At 38.8% G+C, this 20,324-nt stretch overlaps 4 protein-coding genes and 1 long non-coding RNA gene across 9 annotated transcripts in view; 2 read left to right on the forward strand and 3 right to left on the reverse strand.

Moving 5' to 3' along the window:
- Positions 1-1,165, reverse strand: part of LOC111244121 (uncharacterized) — a 63,805-nt gene extending 62,640 nt beyond the window's left edge. The window contains exon 1 of the long non-coding RNA XR_015322187.1: positions 220-1,165. This is a non-coding gene — a long non-coding RNA (uncharacterized LOC111244121). The remainder of the gene's footprint in view (positions 1-219) is intronic.
- LOC111244112 (uncharacterized) overlaps positions 1-13,621 on the forward strand; it is a 42,563-nt gene extending 28,942 nt beyond the window's left edge. For both annotated transcript variants that reach the window (XM_022790783.2, XM_086981502.1), the window contains exons 5-6: positions 1,162-1,360; positions 8,137-13,621. In XM_022790783.2, the coding sequence (XP_022646518.1) occupies positions 1,162-1,360; positions 8,137-8,366 (429 nt within the window). In that variant the 3' untranslated portion in view covers positions 8,367-13,621. The remainder of the gene's footprint in view (positions 1-1,161; positions 1,361-8,136) is intronic.
- RpL36A (ribosomal protein L36A) lies at positions 5,613-11,110 on the reverse strand. Its single transcript, XM_086981533.1, has 3 exons — positions 10,970-11,110; positions 6,612-6,788; positions 5,613-5,829 (listed from the first exon to the last, which is right to left on the reverse strand). Exons 1-3 carry the CDS (start codon positions 11,108-11,110, stop codon positions 5,692-5,694), a joined length of 456 nt encoding a protein of 151 aa, XP_086837659.1. The 3' UTR covers positions 5,613-5,691.
- On the reverse strand, positions 13,583-16,338 carry AIMP2 (aaRS-interacting multifunctional protein 2). 3 transcript variants are annotated; one of them, XM_086981532.1, is made up of 2 exons: positions 16,199-16,338; positions 13,583-15,415 (listed from the first exon to the last, which is right to left on the reverse strand). In XM_086981532.1, exon 2 carries the CDS (start codon positions 15,393-15,395, stop codon positions 14,559-14,561), a length of 837 nt encoding a protein of 278 aa, XP_086837658.1. In that variant the 5' UTR covers positions 15,396-15,415; positions 16,199-16,338; the 3' UTR covers positions 13,583-14,558. The 3 variants fall into 3 exon arrangements, with proteins under 3 accessions (XP_086837658.1, XP_022646541.2, XP_086837657.1); XM_022790806.2 differs by lacking the exon at positions 16,199-16,338 and adding an exon at positions 15,979-16,134; XM_086981531.1 differs by lacking the exon at positions 16,199-16,338 and adding an exon at positions 15,857-16,031.
- Apt1 (Acyl-protein thioesterase 1) lies at positions 16,294-20,318 on the forward strand. 2 transcript variants are annotated; one of them, XM_022790801.2, is made up of 5 exons: positions 16,294-16,443; positions 18,553-18,650; positions 19,052-19,296; positions 19,711-19,925; positions 20,123-20,318. In XM_022790801.2, the coding sequence occupies exons 1-5, from the start codon at positions 16,294-16,296 to the stop codon at positions 20,171-20,173; spliced, it is 759 nt and encodes a 252-aa protein (XP_022646536.2). In that variant the 3' UTR covers positions 20,174-20,318. The 2 variants fall into 2 exon arrangements, with proteins under 2 accessions (XP_022646536.2, XP_022646537.1); XM_022790802.2 differs by lacking the exon at positions 16,294-16,443 and adding an exon at positions 17,167-17,648.
- The last annotated feature ends 6 nt before the right edge of the window (positions 20,319-20,324 follow it).

Below are 20,324 nucleotides of genomic sequence, written 5' to 3' on the forward strand. Positions count from 1 at the left end.
GTGCAGACATCATTCTCGAACCTGGAACACTACTTTCCTTTTGGTTTTTCCCGTGAAGCTTTTGCATATGTGATCAACGTCCACACTATTATTGTACTCGGATATCTGACCTGTTGGACTACACACAACCTGTGGTCTCTTTCGCAGGAACGCCTGTAGCCGTGTTGAGCATTACTACCTGAAACCTCAAAATGCGATTTACCTGAAAAACAGACCTACCTGCAGTCTTCAATTGGGCATTGCTCGGCCCATTTGCAACGCGCGTACTCCTGTGCACAATTCGACGCTTTCTGCTGGTTTATAACGGCTAAAACTACTCATACCGATACATTGGAGGGTCTTTATGACAGTGACTTTGAGATTCGTCACCCTCTGACGCAGCTGAGCAACCATTACAAAATAGTCGCTTTGTAGCGCAGTTAGAATAATTTTGTCTTTTCTGCGAGTTATGCGCCGTTCGATTTTTGGCTTCACTTTCTCTTAATGACAGGGACTAGAGTGTTAACTGCATACTGACCTACTCAACAAATTCTATTCGCGATCGCCATTAGAGTTCACTGTTCTACCGTAATATTATTTCGTAATCCAATCACGAATGCATGTGTAATTACAAAACCACGAGAATCAATGAAATTCACTTCTGTGGATCACAATCTGTGGTTAATACAACGACGTAACAACAATGATAATTGCTGTACAATGTCCCGAATCATCTATGTCTCTCCATAAATGAAAAAAGACGAAATTTTATATCCAACCTATACGTAACGGCTTGGGTATACATGCACTGCATTGCACGTTTAAGTGCCTTTCCTTCCACCGCACTTTAAAAATCATTTTTTAGCGACCATATCGTTATATGTGCTGTTATTAGAAAGCCACACGTGGATACATGATTCGGAATACGGATATATCTTTATTCAAACTCAACGTGTCAAATTTATAGGCGGCCTTAATTAATAAATAATACCCATAATATATATATATATATATATATATATATATATGCGTCAGAAATACGACAACAACATGATTTATCACATTAATCATTCTGTTTTACATGCGTTTGTGTTGATATGTGACTGTGTTAGGCTGTGCTAAATGGTCTTGTTCATTAGGCCGCTATTTCTCATGAAACACGACCGGTTTGCGTTCTTGCAGGTTCCGCAGTTTGAGCAGGTAGTTTTGACGGCAGAGGGCCGAGTGAATACCGACTACCGGCCTGTTGGCACATCAATCTATGCCGTCTACTTTCGCCGATGGCTCGCCTATTTCCCTCGGCGGCAAATCCACGTCATTGACGGGGACCGCCTTGTTCGAGAGCCCTTTCCTGAAGTGCAGAAAGTGGAGGCATTTCTCGGTTAGTATGCTTTCAATATATACTGATTTTACGGTATAGTGGTCCGTTAGTTATACGAGGAGAGATATGTTGCTGTTGTCACATAAGAGTATTCGCTTTCTGGCTGATTTTCGTGCCCATTTAAAATCTAGTAAAGCTAAACTGATTAACCGAGGCAAGTTTACAGCATTAAAATTATGGCTACAGAGTCTGCGAGTTATTACTGTGGCGTTTATAGCCGCATTTGTGATATTTATTAAAAAGTGACTATATTGGTAAAAATATCCAGCGAATTTACGTAGTAAATTAAATATGTGTTATATTGATAACAACTACCTAACGGCAACTAATAATAAATATCCCTTCTTTATATACGTATCCATATGATACTCCCATAAGAGAAAAGTACTTTAGCATAGAAGCTCGAGCAAAGGTAATTTTTTGCGTAGAATGGCGAGTATCAATATAATGTGAAAAAAAAAAAGTGATACGTATGAAAAATACATTCTATAAATTATTTTAGTAACATACGAAGCGTTGAATATTTTTCTGTCTGAAATCTTTTGCAGGCTATTGCGGCTGTCATATAGATTATATCTTCTCTTTCGTTTGATCGTATACACATATTTGTGTATTTTGTCATATTTGCAGTGTAGGTTTGCATGCAGAGAAGTTCGTTACAATTACATCATCGACTCTTTAATTACGGGCATTTTCTTGTACAGCAATTGAAAAAAATATGCATATGTGACCTAACACGCTCTTCTGCGCAAAAGCAATCGTTGAATTAGTATTTTATCACATCGTACCCGACTGGGGGCACGACTTTGTTTCACTCTTAGTAAGCGTTCTCCATCGTCTTTCTACCGTTGCTCTATGGTCAAGTAGTCAGATCAAGCGATTTCCGGCTAGTTGTGTCTCTGTCAGCGAAGACAGCAATTCGACGACGGCGAACTTACAGAAACCCCGCTGTAACAGGAGTCCCACAACAACCTCTGCAACCATTCTGCCCCCCCCCCCCCCCCAAATACATCCCCGGTTGATGAGAGAAACATACCCGGAGGAAAAAGACATAGTTAAGAAGCTCAACCCAGACAAGTAGCAGCCCTCTGAACCGGTACCGGTTAGTAGCAATGACCGGCCGGCGTCCACGCGTTGACGTGCTTTCATCGTCATGTCCCTAATTAGGTCTTCTTTGGGTTCCTATCCTTCCGCCTTGATCTCTTTTTCCAGACGCCAACATTACCCCTCCTCCCCCCCACACATATGCTCTTTCCTTTGTCTAGCAGCTGGGACAACATCCTACAAGCATGATTGCCGAAATGTGTGCCCTTCATAGTGTTACTTCGACAATGGCGGCAGGCGCGTTCACAACAGCAGCGCCGATGTCGATCGTGAACTACAAGGTTCTGGATGTTGAGTGGTAGGAGGTTAGGGTCCAGGGAAGCGGGAGACTCCACTGAGTGCCGTGCCCGCGGCTAAGCTCACATGAGCTACTGCTGCAGCGATGGCATCGACGATACAGCGGCACTAACGTCAACTTAGAGACCAACCGACTGACTGGCATTTCTTTAGGGTGTTCGTCGTCTTAACTGTAATAAGTTTAGTAATTAGTAGCTAAGTTGCTAGAGCGACCGGCTGAGGAAAAGCATTAGACAGAGAAAACAACAGTGCTTCTAGTGTAACTTTGCGCTGAACAGCAGAGGGTCCAGAGAAGTCTGGGAAGCTCAAAGAGTAGGGTAATTTAGGAGGATCAGTCGAATAGGGTGTCTGTGCTGCAGTACAGTCGTTCGAGCCGAACACGTTTCCGCATGCTGAGGTCTGAAAGAAAACACAGAATTCTTTACTCAAGGTAACCCCTCTAAATGCTCTAGCAGCCTACTTTATTCTATTCGCCTCTTTAAGCTAGTTCTATTGCCTTCCAGCGCTAGGTTGAGCGTCTGTCGTGCTAAGCTAATCGTTGAGTATGCATTTCGTTTCTTGTTCCGTTTATTTGGCCCTTGCCCTGCATCACTACAGCATAGGCCCTTTATTCTTTCCACTCTTTTCTCCGTATCACCATTCACTGTTCGCTTTTTTCCCAAATGACTTCCCTTCAAGACGATTCTCTTCTCCACTTCTACTGATTCAGTGCCCCAGTCCCTGCTTTCTCTTGTATACAATATACTCATAGAGCGATAATCTTTCCCATTCAGGTCCATTTCCACTCTTCTGCTTAACCTATACTGCCACGAAACGTAGATGCCTATGGTTTTGGTAGTCGCCATTCTTAGAGAGCAGAGTCCGCCCCCTACTCATCGCCGTCAATATCCTTAACTTAATCTAAAATCGTTTGCTTTCGAATATGCTTATATATGCATTATATAAGCACATAGACACCTCTGATATGCGCGTACCATTTACTTTTACACGCTAGCCCGTACATAAACATATATCTCATCCCAACTTTTATTAAGATATACACCTATGTCAAAAAAGCAACTGTTACTTTTGGCTTATTTATGAAAATTAATGTTTATGTGTTCGATATGCATATTACAATATGTCCGCGCTAAAAGTGTGCTGCTGTAACTGCTAGGTCGATTGTTCCTGCTATCGGGTAATTCTAAAAAGCTGTTTTGTATATGTAGAAAGCTTTTAGCTTCTATTGGATCGAATGCTTATAGACAAAGTTTAACCTGTGATACTTAGAAAAACAACTTGGTTTATTTTTTGTAGCTATTAATAATTTATTTTATACCTTAGTCATCGTGTACATTCGTTCTAAGTTTTTTATTGCTGTTCTATTTGATTTAAAGCGACTGTAAGTATTTTAGAAAGTATATGTAGTTACCGTTAATGTAAACAGATGACAAATGAAGATTTAGGCCTTACAAATTCTATTTATTCGAAAACAACTGTAGTCTCACTAGCCATATAGTGAAGGGATATTGTATCAAGGAAATTCGGTAATGCGTATAAGTCCATCTAAGAAACGGCTTTCAATCCTTTTTTTTTGAATTGATTCATGCACAACGACACTCCAAAAACAACAAATAGCTAAAAAAAAACAACAACAAATATGCTCAATGCATCGGAAACGCCACAGTTTATATTACAAAAAGGAAGTCATTATTTTTTGCATGTTCACTTTAGTCTGATAAACGACTTACTTATGCTAAAATCTTAAATAATTCTAGAGGATCACTGACCCTTAACTAAGGATGGATCTCAGAACCGCCTGCTGAATGTCCGGCATACCTACCAGCTCCTGAATTCATACTTTTATTTTATCGCAGTAACTGTACACGCTGCCACGCCATTCAGTTGAACAACGACTTCCTTTGATCTGAGGTTTCCACTTCGTGCATTCCAGAACGCTCGCAGCAATGTTCAGAACGAAAGCGGGCCTGGTTCATGTCAAACTGTTGTGCAAGTAAGCAACACGTACCACTTAAACGCTGTTCGATATGTACTTTTCTACGAATCCCAGATACCCCAAAGCAATGTTGTTAGCTGATGTGCGATCTGTTCGACTGCAGCTGCTTCGGCATGTTTTGCGCTGCAGATCGTGTATAGTTAATGATGAAAGTTTGATTGTGTAATGATTAATCACGCCATGTATGGCGACCACGATAATGTCTTGCTGACTGCATGAGCAAGCTAGTTCAAACTACGATTATCCAAACTACGAATTAAAGGAGTGAAATAATATGGTTATCCAAACTACATCGATAATAGAAGTCGACGTGGCTTGAGCAATGGCTTTATAAACAGCAAGCGCAAACAACAATAATATACGCAACTGAATTGACTGCTTGGCTTACTGCACCTCGATGATCCTTTGCAGTTATCAGGTCTTCATTTTTTAGCAAAACGATAAAACAATGAAACAGAAATGCGTTTGTAAGATTGGAAGTGGAATTATTCTAGCCGATTTTGCAATTTTAGTTGGTGACAATTCAGGCGTCTCTAACTATAAATCCTTCGTGACTCTCCGGAGACATCATAAGATATAGCTAGAGAGGCAAATGGATGCAGCTCTGAATAAACTAATTGCCTTGAGTAGCTAACTGGGCAAGGATCAACAATTTGCCAATAAAATGATCAATGCTAGATACATTTTCAAAAAAATCTTCTGTTCACGTGTTCTGTAAGGCCGAATATAGCAATATCCGACTCAACCGAAACTAGAACGCTATGATACCGAATTAGCACTCCAAAATCACTGCTGTATTTACATCTTACCTATTAGCTAGCTAGCTACACTAATTCTACAAAAATAAGAATACACTTTTGCTTCTCTGCCAAAAACCACCCGACGTGTTGTCGAGGTTGTTTATTGACAATAGATCTGAAGAGAAAAAAACTGTTTAGAACTGAATCATCTGTCCCTTTCTCTTTTTATCGCCTCCGATTTCAAAGTGCTTGCAACGCTTAATGGGTAGCTGCTTGCGGGTCTTACACTCGACACATTCCATACGGAGAACGATTTTCTTCGTAGTCTTCGCCTGAAATAAATAATGATAGAAAAAACGTGGGAAAGTTTAAGTAAAGGCATTGTGTGCAAGTTTCTTCCATACAGTGTTTGTTTTTAGTAGGGCTCCAACAACGTTCGTAGTATCAACGATGATTTCCAGACAATAAAAAAAAGTCGAAAGAGGTCCATTTTGAGATAATGTCGGCGCATATATCATTAAAAAAGACAAAAATCTGTATCTAGAAACTGGCATGAATGGGAATCTAAAAGTAAATCGGACAACGCAGATTCTACCGCGACTCTTACTACAGTTGAATATTTTAAACGTTCTGGCAAAAAAAGCGATATTTGAACGTAGAACAGTATTGCGTAAAGAAAACCCTTATTGAGTTACATCACTCTTATCATGCAATGCATATACATTAGCAGATGCGAAAATTAGGAATAGATACTATGTATTCGGAATTCACAGTAATTAACAAATGCTTCAACTGGGTCGCATCGAGACAGAATTGTCGCATGTCGTTAAAGAACGTTTCTAGTTGTATGTGCTTTAATAACAGTTATCGGACGTATCGAACCGCCAGTACCTACCTGATTTAAACACAAACAAAATAATGGACGAACTCTGTCAATAATTTGTCAACTATTTAACAATAAATTGAATTGATATAGAACTTCGACAAGATTTTGTCAAACACCTATTTTCTGCTGTTTAAAGTTACAAAGAAAGCAATGCTCTTTTTGTACACACTTTCTTTTTGTACACACCTTCCCAATAAAAAAAAATTCGTTGTTCAGTTTTGCACTTACTTTCTTTCTAAAGATAGGTTTTGTTTGACCCCCGAATCCTCTCTGTTTTCGATCGTAGCGACGTTTGCCCTGAACAAAAATCGAATCTTTGCCCTTCTTGTATTGCGTCACTTTGTGCATTGTGTGCTTTTTGCACTTTCCTTTGCAGAAGGTGCGACGAGTTTTCGGCACGTTCACCTGAAACCAACAATATACACAGGTCTCACAATTTTGTCCAAAACTTTGTTCTATTTAGATGTCAGGAATTACTGCTTTTACATGCAGCAGAACTCAGATATTACGCCCTATTCTTCACACCCATCTGCCGATCTTTATACAAACATACATACACAAACACATACTTGTTAGATTTCTTTTTCAGACAACCTCGTTCATAGGATTTTGTGCAAGGTTCACAAGATAGGATGGGAATAGCGGGAAAAAAACAAAATTGTTTGAATCATCAGATCGAACTAAAACGCGTGTATCAACGTGGCTACACTTTGCTCAATTTAATCAAATATGTGTACTGCGCTTCAGTGACGGGGTCTATGCACTGTAACACATCGCTGAAGACTTGGAATACGTCCCTCTTTGGCAGAACTAAAACTTAAGGATTCACACTAATTCACGCAGCGCATATAAATTCTAGACAATTACAGGAATCAACAACACGGATTCTATGACATTTTCTGTACAGTAGCCGTCGATCTCCGTGGATAAATTTGGGCATCACGTACCATCTTGCCTGTACTTTGAAAAAAGAATTATGAACACAAGATGGCGCCATTCGTCGGCTAGCTTGGCGATGACAGTGATCCCGCCGAATGGCGCGCAGATTTAAAAGCTAGGTGCATGAGCGAGAGAGCGGACTCGCTAGACGGATAAACGAATGGGGTGGTACCCGCTTGTCTCTCTGCCAGTCGTTCGTAGAAAAGCGCGTTCTGTGAAGGCGGATATGGAGTTTGCCGATGACAGTTGCAGAATTCATAGAAGCATGTTGACGAGAATTTGTATTTTTGTGTATGTTCTCTTGAGAAATTAAAATAACAGTATTATATTTACGAATAAAAAGCAGCTATTCTACATTTATTCACATATACACGCATACAACTTTATTAATGATATTAATGATAATCAATTTTTATTAACGCAAATTAATCTAATTTTTACTGAATGAAATTATAATCAAGGACTAATTTTATACGTATATAATAAACATCATTTACCACAAACGTTAAGCTAACACATTGCAAAGAGAGAAATTGAGTAACCTTTGCTTCAGGTTTTTATCGCGCAAAGCTTTTCTTCGCCCGGGCTTAGCTGTGAAGAAAGTTGTGACTTTTTACTTCTTGTGTACTTCTCTAAAAACGTACCTTTTCGCATTGTACTGTTTATTAACTAAACAATGTTTACCCTATACCGATGATAAAGCTGCATCTATGTTATGAGCTGATGTAAAAGGCAAAATATTGATTCCGCAAAACCATATTCACCTATATTTCATCGAAACAACTGCATTTTTTTTTCTGGATGCGGCCTACAGGTCTCGAAGCTCGGATTCCGGAGGAGGTATTTTATTTTAACAAGACGAAGGGCTTTTATTGCGTGCGTACTCCAGACGACGTTCAGGATCACTGCCTAAACGAGAGTAAGGGACGTAAACACCCAAAAGTCGCTCCAGCAGTCATCTCTCGTCTTCGAGAATTCTACGCCCCTTTCAATCGAGAATTCTATTCTTTGGTCGGGCATGATTTTGGCTGGCCTGAACTATAGCCAGTGAGACTTCTAGACCATTTAACCATCTTCAATCAGCCTGTTAGCGGTTCCACGATCCGACTTCATCAAATCCTCGGGGATGTTCGTTTTGGATTGTTGAACAACTTTTTACAACTCAACTGCATCCAGACAATAGACGCTTCTTCATTAACGGCAATAAAAAAAAACTAGTCCCCTTTTTATTAGATATGTAATTGTATTGGTTTTTGAATTGGGGCCAATTCATGCTTATGAAAATGCCCTTAATAATAATTAACAGAGCCAATATTGATCTCCCCTGTTCGAATTATTGCTTCAGTTCTGCTGCTGCAACTCAATCGAACGGAATCGCAAAGATCGATGTATTTTGTTCTAAACTGTCGTAAAACCATATTCTTACTGGTACGCTATATTTGCGTATTTGTGCACATGAGACTCTTATACTATCATGCACTACAAAGGTAGGTGCGATTCGAAAATCTCGAACTGATAGGAGTAATTTGTAAGCAAACTTATGAAGTCATCGAAAGCGCGCTCGCGAAAGGTTGACTCTATCAGAAAATACCTCTAAAAAGCCCATTCAACGTTGATTAGACCGGTTAATTGCTTTGGGCAAATCGGTTTTTCCAAAGTCGTAGAGTGCCGTTATTGTATACGGAACCAACCTGATTCTATGCCCAGTGGCATCATAGCGCCACAAAGACATACAAAACCAGTCGCCCTATCGATACGCAACTCATGAGTGAGATAAACAGTGAGATCTACAACTTCAAACATACTGTATATACCATATATATATATATATATATATATATTATATATTACATATGATATATGACAATCACAAAAATGGTTTATAAAACAGCATTATGGATACCATTATAGAGTACCAGTGATGAAGCTGTGTTAGCCTCATAGTAAGATCCACTAGTGAGATTTAGATTAACCTAGCAAATAAATTAAGTCTATTTTGAGATGGTGTTCAGTGACAAATCATTATGAAACATAAAAGATGAGATTAAAAAAAGTCGAAAACAAAGGAAGTATGAGCGACGCTCACGTGCTACCTACTGAAATTATCCAATAGATGAAATAGCCGGAACGAAACAATTCACAAAGAAATGCGACGATTATTGGAAAATGGTTATTATCGCGTGCTTTATGGTTAATGATCCGGCACGCTGCGGTATTACATGATAGAAAAAAATGGCGGTAACACAAAGTGGCACGAGATGTTGACAATGGTGGTCATGAAAAAGATGACAACGTGGAGAGGGTTGAGGATACCGTTGAGGGAAGAACCTAGAATTTGATACGAAACGAAAAATCGTTGTATTTACTGAGCGGGCAAAATCATAGAAAAATACGATGAATGAAGGATATCATACATGGTGATCATTAAGAATGAGGTTAATACTTATGATACTAGCAACAACAAATATTGATAGTGAGATATTATATAGTGACAATGCAAGGGGGAAAGATATTTAAGCATCGGGTTGTTTCAACTGCTCATGTATATATGGACAGTAATGAACATATATATAAAGATGGTAGGAGAAAATAACACGCAGTATAATACGCAGAATCCAGTAGATTTCATTGGGAAAAGAAATCCAATTGTGTATATATACAACAATCACATGAAGAGATTGAAAGACGGAAAGAATCAGTAGGCGACTAGCAGTTACAGTCAAGCAACACAGGGACGCCAACTACCGAAAGTTCTTGCCTTCAGTATTATTAATAATAATAATAGTAGCAAGAACATGATCATAATTACTAGTTAGTTTTAAAAAAAGTAAGAATGGTTCCTACATGTGGCGTTGAGCGGGAGCTCACTTATCTGATAAATTAGCAAATATTTCTGCTTATGCTTCTAATAGGCATAAGGTTTTTAAACATGAAAAGTAATAGTATGTACGTACGTACGTAGCAATTGGCGGACTAAGAAGCGATACAATGAGACTTTTTTCCGTTTTTATTCAGCCAGCTGTATACCTGGCGACTGTATACGATGCGGTACACTCATATGTAAAAAAGTTGCACACGAACGTCGCAGGAGATAAAGAAATGCGTCTAAATTGCTTGTTGACATTCTAAATTGTTGTCTTATGGAGTCCCTTATGGATATGACTTTTAACCGGCGGGATGACAAACATAAGCGAAGTACGTCTACAAGTAGTAACGTTTCTCTCGTTGTCTCTACCCATGCAAATTATGATATAGTATGATGACCGAATAAAGCAATTGCCAAAATCGTTTTCACGCAACTGTATTCCACAGCGTCTGGGTAGCAACACGTACATGATCTTCGTAGCACTTGTAACGTTTCTATGCTAAATTCGATAGCGGGCTGAAAATCACAGACATCCTAACCAGCCGTTCGACACAGTCTATATACTTGTAACAGGTAAATGATTCAGATTCACATTAGGTAAGGTTAGCGAATGAACGGCGCTATGTAAATATCTACATTCCTACAAGAAGTTCTTCATTAAAAAGTACGTGTTAATGCTTCTAAGCTCATTATATAGGGATGATAAACTAAATAATATTGAGTGAATTTCGAAATCCCTAGGCATATTAGGCTTATGGACAAATCTCCAAAAAGTACGTACTGGTGTTGTAAGTGCGCAAATGACAGTTACTGTTTCACGGTCTGGTGTAGACGCAAACGTCAGCTTCTTCCAGCAGTAGTAGGATTCCACGAAATCAACGAGAGCTATCAGGGCAAAGGATGTCCTTCGAGCCAAGCGCATGCTAGCTTTAAGGCATTCTAAACAGGACGAAATGAAAAGAACCCTAATCCTTGTAAGTTGCAAAAGGCCTGCGTGCTGACGTCATATGTGAGCGTTTAAAGGGCGACCTTTAGCGAGAAAATTTTAGCAAGGTTTTTTCCTTTTCTGCGCAAACGTGGTAATGACTCGAACTGTTTGAATCGAAAACTCAATCGTTATAGTGGATTTCTACACAGTCCGTAGATACATATGTTATAGAGAATAGTAACTATAGTGGTAGGATTGCCGCTGATGACGGCGGCGGTAAGGCAATCTTGGTGTGCTGACAAATATGAAAGAATACAAGCGACTGAGGATGCGTGCATGCGCCAGTTAATGTATGGCATCCATAGTTGATAATAATGATAATAACAATGATATTAAGAATACGACAAATGACAATCACTCACTGTTAGTTAGAATCCGTTTTCATATTCTAGCTGTTAGCAAGGATGAACCGCAGAGATGATTAAAGAGTTACGAAGCGAATATATCAAAAGGATCAACTTCTACCTTACCTGTGGTGTTGAATAAGCGCTGGGTGACAATGGTCTCTACTCCGACTAACTGAGGGGCATAAGGCCAGATCAGTCAAAATGCACGTATCTTCTTAACAGAATCCAAACAATATTAATGTCTGCTTCAGCGAATGTATTGCTGCGGTCTTAATAGCTGAGCGGGATCTGGACTAAAACATGAGGCCTCATTGAAGACTAGTTGCTTTTCAACACTATTATGACACTGCAAAAATGATCGAACGCAAAAAAGGTATCATCGACAACGGATAGCAATGAGATACGGCCATATTCAAGTATGGTTTCTAGAAAAGCTGGATTATATTATTGGTCCAGATCCTTTTATGTCCTATCTGAGCTGCGCCAAACATTAGGCTCACCCACGTAGCTTCGAGTAGTTTCAGATACGGGCTTAACTGTAACACGTCAAGCTATTCGCCTCCTTTGCGTCCCATATGAACTAAAACATGGAGCGAAAGTGATATTTAATTATCACACAATAATTAGCCTCCCAAATAAATAAATTAGTTGCGACGCAGCCTGCTACGAACGGCTGTGTTGTGATTTGACTGATCGGTCGATCGTTCGAAGCTACGTGTTTCTTAGGCACTAATGCGATTGACCTTAAGTATTGCTGACTAGGAAATTTTTCAAAAAAATCTCAGCCCAACGTTTAATCTGAATTTGAAAATAATCAAGGAAACAAACTAGTTTCTTTAGCTGTTTGCAAAAAAAGGAAAAATCAATTGCATATTCGAGATCCCGAACGTCCGATCCATTAACTGAGAATAGTATTGAAAATAAAAATAACTATATATATATATATATATATATATATATATATATATATATATATTAGTTTACTGTAGAGGTACTGATGCGATTTTTTTTAAATTTTACTATCACCAAGGCTCAACTTGGACGGCGGATATATATATACATATATTGAGAATACACATAGGATAGGCTATTCCTTCATGCGCACCCTCTACAACAGGGTTCATTCAATGAAAACTATTCACAATATTAAATACAATAAAATTTAAGAAAATTTATTGACGCATGTTCTGAATGAAGAAAGGCTGTTGTCAGATTATTCTATGCGTTTCTGCCATTTTGTCGCCAACAAACAAAATTTACTATTATCAGTGAGAATAACGTGTGATAATATTTTGCTATTGAACACAAAGACTTGTGCACGTGATATTGTTGATTCTACGATAGCATGTTTATACCGTCTGCTTTTTGTTGTAACCAAAAAATATTCAAAAATCGTATTTCATCCAACTGCTATTTATTATACTATCACAACCCTAGCACTATATCAAGACAAACATGTTCGATAATACGAAATTTAGTTCTAGTCACAGTAATGGCTGTATCTATGCGTAGATGAAAATACTCATTTGTAAGAAGGCGATCCAAGTCTATCTAAGCAATGGATCAGCTATAACAAGAAATTTGAAAGATTTGACAACACAATTCATTGCGTAGACAATACACAGCGCACTCGCGTGTGCCGACTTGCTTTTAGTGCGTTTTCAAACAATACTGTTCTACCTTTTTCATGTATTTTAAAGTGTATTCATTCTATAGCCAAAAAATGAATAACGACAATCAATATCGCCGACTAAATAAAAAAAAGTTTTGATATAATGATTACCTCTGCGACAGTCTAACCGATAGAAGATTTTTCGCAGTCTCGCGACGGTGGTGTACAGTGAACTGGTATTTATGAAAAAAGGGGCTGCGACGCTAAGAAACGCATAACTAAGTTAATGGTGATGATTCAATTAGCGAGAGATTAATTCATATCAGTATTACAGTTGGTACCGCAAGGATAATATCTAAAATAAAATCGTGCACAAAATTTAATTAAGGCGGACGAACCGACAATATCTTCATCGCAACGTTATATAAACTTAAAACACGAACGGTATTCTAATAAATTAATAAATTTTATTATTTGTTTAATTTATTTCAACTGTGTACTCATTTATTCCTTTTTGTACGCACGAATCTATAACTCATTCATACATCGTTCATCCTTATGTAAAAGCAAAGGATTTATCTATATGTTTAATATTTTTTTTTGATGAATTTACTTGAAAAATATCGATGTATAAAATTATTTGATTTCTCCCCTTAGCAAAAACAAGCCAACAGCATTCTGTGACCCTTTAGGAAACGTATGTATGGCCCACAGCTTAGCTTTACTATTAGGTACAAACAAAGACAAGGACGCAACTAGACCGCTTGCTAGAAAATTTGCTCACTCGATCTGATTTCACATGTCCAATTCGAAACAAAATCGCTCTTTTAAATCGATAGTTTGATTACTGCATGTGCCTAACAATGGAGCAGTCTGCAAAAGCCATATTGAACCTGTTCTGACATGTAAAATGTAATGTTGTTTCTATTGTAATATTTATGGTCAGCTTAAAGGAAAAGGGTCAAATGCGTTCCTAGCTTTGTGACATTTATAGTTGTGGACATATCTACACCCTTATACAACGAATCTATTCCTTCTCAACTGTTTTTTGATATAAATTGATGATTTTCAAGAGATGTGTATTGTTAGCATTTGCAATAAGCGGTGTATCAACATGGATTACATGCACAACGCTCAACTACTATATATCACACTGACGTGCGTTTATTATATAGCCAATACCGAATCAATAGAAGATCAGTAGATACATTACAAATAAATAATCATATAGATAATGTATGAAATTGAAGCATGTTCTAGGCCTCCTGTTTTTTTCCAAATTCATCAACAAAATCTACAGGCAAATATCGTTAGACGTTGCTATTCACGTGAGTATTGCATCCATCAAGAACTCATTTACGCTTGAGCTTACATGGGAAATAAAATTATCGTACCCAGTCCTTAACATTGTACTTTTCTCTGCTTAGAATGCTGCGGCTACTGATCGCCGCCATTTTTGCGCGCTGCTTGGTAAACTTAAAAAGGGACTTTTCTGCAAAGCGGCGTGCAAGCAGAAGTCTGCAGGGGTCAGTTTGTTACAGACAAGCATCCCATCCTTTTGTGCGATCTGGTCAACGAGATAATTCAATGTGGTCTGCTGATCCTTCACTTTAGCACCAATGAGGTTCGAGCAGATGACATCAATATAGTGATCGGATAGAGTTTCTTCGAAGACACCAAGGGCGGGGAATATGGGAAACGTTCGACAGATGTACCGAAAGAGGTTCGCCTCACCAGAAACCGCCATCTGGTTGACAGGGTCGACCATAAACTCCATTTCCTTGATGTTACGGAATATAAGCGTAAAAATGATCTTGATTTTCCCGTTCGTTCGATCCATGTTAGCATAATCATCCTCTACAGCGCACAGCTCTCCCTTATACGACGAATGAACATGCGTCCGAATCATGACTGAACCACTTAACAATTTGCGCAAGGCCCACGGGGTAACAGGAAGTCGCGTGGGATCCGCATGTACCACAATATCCAACGGGTACTTAATGTCTGGCCAGTTTAAGTTGAGCTTGGCAGCGGACGGAGTCGATGAGGTACACGTAACCGCGTTCGAAGGCTCCGCCGAACCGCATTTTGCACTGGTACGGACTGATACTTCCGTTTCCGTGAGAATCTTATCGACTCGTAGGATTTGATGTTCGATGTTCGAAATGAGAGTCTCCTGGCGAGATAGAAGGTCCGCCATCATGATGTCAGGACCTCTCGAACCGGCAGCTGATTGGTACAGTGACCTCATGCTGTACATGGTGTTGCCCAAATCGATTCCTATTATAAAATGTAATTTAAAACATAGCTTTAGTTAGCATAGCTGTCGTGTAATGGGTGTGAGACACTAACTGGTTTACAGAGGCCTGATTTTGTTTTCCATTCTAGGTTTCGTTAGCGGTATCATCGCCGTCCTCTGAATTTTTTGGTATAATTGATAATCACATATATACAAAAGGAGCTGCATTTGACGAAGCAAGTTTATAGCGCTATGAGCTTTGGATTGGTTTTACGTACTATGTGTGAATTAGGTTACCAAAATGATCACTCAGAACGTATAATAAGTGTTTTACATATATGTTACTTTTCCACTCATCAAGGATAAATTAGACCCTATCGGTAGTCGAATAAACTCGTGCCATTTTTAAGATCTACCTTCACTGTTCCGATATATTTAATAATCTTATTCGGTCTTGTGGTTCTGTACTCGGAGTGACTTACCATTTGCATCGTTTGTGTCATAGTAAGGTTTTACACTATACATATTTTGTTTTTGTCCTACACTATACAATTTGTTTCTACACTACAAACAAATTATCAGAGAACTCAGTTCGATAACTCACGCGTAGAACCACAGCAACGTATTGCCTCTATTCCCTTCGTATTCCCTCCGCAAAACAGGTACTTCGCGCTGACTAGAAGCATGGCGACAATTAGCTCATCGTGCATTATGTTTTAACCCCACTGGAAATTAATTTTACAACTTGAACCCAGACTGCTTAATTTTAATAGCTCTAATTTTTTACAGCATCTATCTTAGCTTCGGGTATTCTGATATATTACCGTCGTGACACGTAATATCCGTTTGTTCTTCTAGCCACGTCTATCTATGGGGCGTATTGAACGAACATTCTATGTCAGTCCACACGACATGGGAGATGCCGCTTTCGCTACTGTTGTTAAGGGGCTCCCCCCTTGGAGCGTCCGGATCCGTGTTATTTCGACAGGAGAGGTGGATGGGTATACTAGAGTCGAAAATGGCTTCTCGTCCAGTGGTAATACCAGCTAGCGCGCGCCACTCAGCTACCGTGAGTAGACCCTTCTAAATTCAAACGAGGTTTTTAGTCAACTAGAAGAACATATCGACACACAGAAATAGCAGGTAGAGAGAGCGCAGACGATACAGTCTAGGAGCCTGAAGCGGGCGGCGATTGTCAGTCAAATTGCACAGCGGTACGATAAGATTGTACTATAATCACGTCTCCCGCCCTCAGTAACTGGGCTCAAGTAACGCCTATTTCTCCCAGAAGGGCCGTCTGATACGATATGTGAAATCAACCTCAGAAATACGCTGTGTCTGTTAAAAGTCAACTGGGTGGTTGTGTTACTTCCACAATAACAACAAAGTAATGAACTATATCTTTTGACGTCACTAAACATTACGGACTTGATAAAATCAGCCAAGAAACGTATTATAGTACATATAGCTGTATCCTATTTTATGTGCATATGTTATTCTTCTGTGCTGTTGAATAGCACAGTGTTACTAATATACGTGCATTACTCAATCAGTCCCTACAGACTGTATAACCTTTCTAGATATAGAAGCCGAAGCCTTAATTGGGTCCTAGATATGGCCCGAATAAAGTAAGCTAGGATAAGCGTGCGCTAAAAAACATGAAAGCTACGATTAAAGATAATGCCAGCTGGATAGATAGGTGAGTGTATTCTTGGTTGACACAAATGTTCAATTCTATGAAATATAAATGCTCTGTTTTTAGCATCTAGCGTTAAGCCAGTTTTAAGAAGAACGCATATAATAATAGCTCTTGATGGTGGAACATTCTCAGCTACTTGCGTTGATGTTGAAAAAAGCACGGAAAAGGCCTAGTTTCGACTAGCTAGTTAAAGCCAGACTGTGAATCGGTGTAGGCGGCTGAATTCTGAAATCCTAGATCATTTTTTTGCCTTTTGCTTAGCGACTTTTATATGGAAACAAACGCAAAAGCAAATAGGTATCAAGAAACGTATTGCGGATCGGCATTGCTACTGATGTTATCGCACTCGTAGTCTGAAGTTGAGTGGTTGAATAAATCTAGTGAGAGACCCCGTCTTTTAGAAAAAACAGGGAATTTCTACGAGTTGTCCAGTTACGTTCTATATACAGTCAGCACTTGTGTAAATTATTTCTGCCGGTACAAAGCTAAATGAAGAGCAAGCATGTGGCAACCGTTTAACGAAACGGGCTGTTACCAAAGGCGGCGCAGCGTCGTTATTGATGGAGAAAAAGCAAGTAAGATTACATCATCGTCCGTTTCCTCTAGTACCTAAAGATATGCTAGAATTTGACTTTCGGCCTGGCTAAAATTGCTTTTATAGCAAGTACCCTGACAAAATTCTACCCTTATAATATAGCAAACCTGGCTACTTTTTCTGTAATGTAAACTCGATTCCGCCCATAAAAAAGATCAGCTTGAACGCCCTGAGGAAGTAACGATTAAATCGATTTTGCGTATATTTGGTACAAGTGTTGCTTAATGGCCTGATCGAATATTGATCCCTAGTGGGAAAAAAAACGGGCCCGTCTGTTGCCAGCTTTGAATAGGCCAAACGAGTCTAATGAAATACTCCCGCGGTGGCTTGCAAGCGCAATCCTCAAAAGACATTCTTATGTGTCTTGAGTTATTAAAAGAAATTTGTTCACGATTTGCCTCTTAAGTAGCGCAGTATCGTTTTTTTATCCTCAGTACCCCAGATAAAGTTGAAATCAAATTGGGATCAATAAACGGTAAAGAAAATATTCCACAGCGAGGTTAAGACGAAGTTACTAATAGTAATTGCTTATTATATTTGTCATTGTGTCTCTAAGACTTATGTTGTAGTCTTACTCTGTTTATTTATTAGGCATTTACTAGGCATCATTCTAGGGACATATTTATTGGTTTAAGAAATTCTGGGCTGCTGCTATCTTGTTGTCTTTTTGTCTCGGGTGATATGCGTTAACCCCTACTGGTAAATAAACTAATTCAAACAATATTTGTTTAGCATTAGACCACAACATATATTTAACTGAATTGTTAATTAATGCTCGACCCATCTAAAATGAGGCTGATGTCGCACTGAAAATTACTTAGCTAAACAACAAAAAATAAAGTTCCGTTAGTTTCTGATTTTGACGATGTAATTTTCCGTTATAGTTGATTTTCCTGCATGGGCTGGGTGACACGGGTTATGGCTGGAGTAACCAGCTGTCTCGAATTTGTCCACCATATTATAAGGTCATCTGTCCGCATGCGTGAGTAAAATTTCGTGTAAATATTACAAGAAATAGTTTAACTTAGAAGTTAATTTTACAATTACTTCATTTGATATAGGTGTCAACAACACATCCTTCAGTTATTATCTCTCGCGTTACTCAATGATCGTTTGAAATGTATAATTTCAAAGATAATGAAAAAAACACATTATTGTTAAAAGTTTCAAAGATTCTCTCAAACATAAAAATATTTTGAACCGGTTATACTAAACGAATAAAATCAAAAACGATACAAACAAATCAAAAACGATAATGGAAATACATCCTTCACTACACTAACGAATGCATTAAGTCACCACATTCATAGAAAAGCTGCGATAAACTAACTGAATTTATGCTATGGAATATTATTATTATTATTATCTATGTCATTGTTACAGGCCAACTATTCCAGTAACGTTGAACAGCGGTATGAGAATCCCAGCATGGTTCAACATCCTTTCATTAGAAGCTAGCGGACCACAAGATGAAGAAGGCATTAGAGCTGCTACAGTTAACATTCAGAAAATGATTAAAGATGAGGAAAATGCAGGAATTTCATCAGATCGCATTATGCTAGGAGGTTTCAGCATGGGGGGGGCTCTGGCTCTTTATGCTGGATGTACTTACGAAAAGAAGTTAGGCGGTTAGTGTCACCATATGAAATTGCGGTCTAGACCAATATATTAGCGTACGGTCAAAACATACTGAACGTTAGTAACGTATTTTGAAATGTTTTTACTTATGTGCATCAAATTTTCATCAGTGTTCCTGTGCTTTAACTAGTTTAGCCAAGTGCATAATACAATAATACCGTAACGTGACAAAAAACAAAAAATCCACAGTCTGTCGTATAGTGATCGAATTAAAGTTAGCCGACTGTAAAGTTTATAAGTGTCGGACTCTTATCAATGCTATACACAGCAAATAAATAGCTCTAGTATGCTTTTTAGTTGTACAACAGGTTCGCAATTCATTACAAAACCTACTCAACCCCTATCATAAGTGTGAGAACGTACATTAATGATACGGGGAAACACAACTCTATATCGATTGGCAGGTATTATCGGACTCTCTACGTGGCTACCGATGCCAGATGAGGTTACGAAAGCAGTAGCCGTTAACAAGGAGACACACATTTACCTAGGTCATGGTAATAGCGACGACCTTGTACCCGTGAAGTGGGGTGATATGACCGCGAAACACCTAAAAAAATTCAACCCGAACGTCGCCTTCATTACCTATAATGGAATGGGCCACTCCAGCTGTCCAGAGGTAAGCGTTGTTCTTGTCCATATTCATTATTTTAGGCTTAACTATGCGGTTTTCTATTGCTGCGAAATAGATAGTCGGTCGATCTGCAATTCATGGAGTAGTTAGTAATAAGAAGAGTGAAAATCTTAATTAAGACAGTTCATACTACAACATAAGTTTAGATGTTATTTAACTGTTTTAATTGCGCTTAATTCTAGGAACTATATGATGTAGCAAACTTCCTCAAGGAGCGCCTGCCAGCCCAGTAGTACATATGTGGGTATCAACATGTGGGTCAAAGGGATCTTCCTGAAGTTAAAGAGCTTTTCTCGACGGTTCATAGCAAATATTGGGAAATAGTCTTAAAAACGTATTCATTGTAAGCGACATACTACATTCGCTCGCTACTCACCCGACAAA

Source organism: Varroa destructor, unplaced genomic scaffold (assembly GCF_002443255.2).
Source record: "Varroa destructor unplaced genomic scaffold, Vdes_3.0 BEIS01000002.1, whole genome shotgun sequence".
NCBI lineage: Eukaryota > Metazoa > Arthropoda > Arachnida > Mesostigmata > Varroidae > Varroa > Varroa destructor.

What these genes read in the sequence shown, in the direction of transcription:
- AIMP2 (XM_022790806.2), bottom strand. Translation starts at nt 16,084, where the DNA reads ATGCACGATGAGCTAATTGTCGCCATGCTTCTAGTCAGCGCGAAGTAC. An exon ending in ACGTTGCTGTGGTTCTACGC is followed by an intron (nt 15,416 to 15,978) that starts GTGAGTTATCGA and finishes ATTTTATAATAG; the next exon opens with GAATCGATTTGGGCAACACC.
- Apt1 (XM_022790801.2), top strand. Translation starts at nt 16,294, where the DNA reads ATGCCGCTTTCGCTACTGTTGTTAAGGGGCTCCCCCCTTGGAGCGTCC. An exon ending in GCGCGCGCCACTCAGCTACC is followed by an intron (nt 16,444 to 18,552) that starts GTGAGTAGACCC and finishes TTTCCGTTATAG; the next exon opens with TTGATTTTCCTGCATGGGCT. An exon ending in TTACGAAAAGAAGTTAGGCG is followed by an intron (nt 19,297 to 19,710) that starts GTTAGTGTCACC and finishes ATCGATTGGCAG; the next exon opens with GTATTATCGGACTCTCTACG.
- RpL36A (XM_086981533.1), bottom strand. Translation starts at nt 11,110, where the DNA reads ATGCGCTTGGCTCGAAGGACATCCTTTGCCCTGATAGCTCTCGTTGAT. An exon ending in TTTGCGCACTTACAACACCA is followed by an intron (nt 6,789 to 10,969) that starts GTACGTACTTTT and finishes TGTTGGTTTCAG; the next exon opens with GTGAACGTGCCGAAAACTCG. An exon ending in AACCTATCTTTAGAAAGAAA is followed by an intron (nt 5,830 to 6,611) that starts GTAAGTGCAAAA and finishes TATTTATTTCAG; the next exon opens with GCGAAGACTACGAAGAAAAT.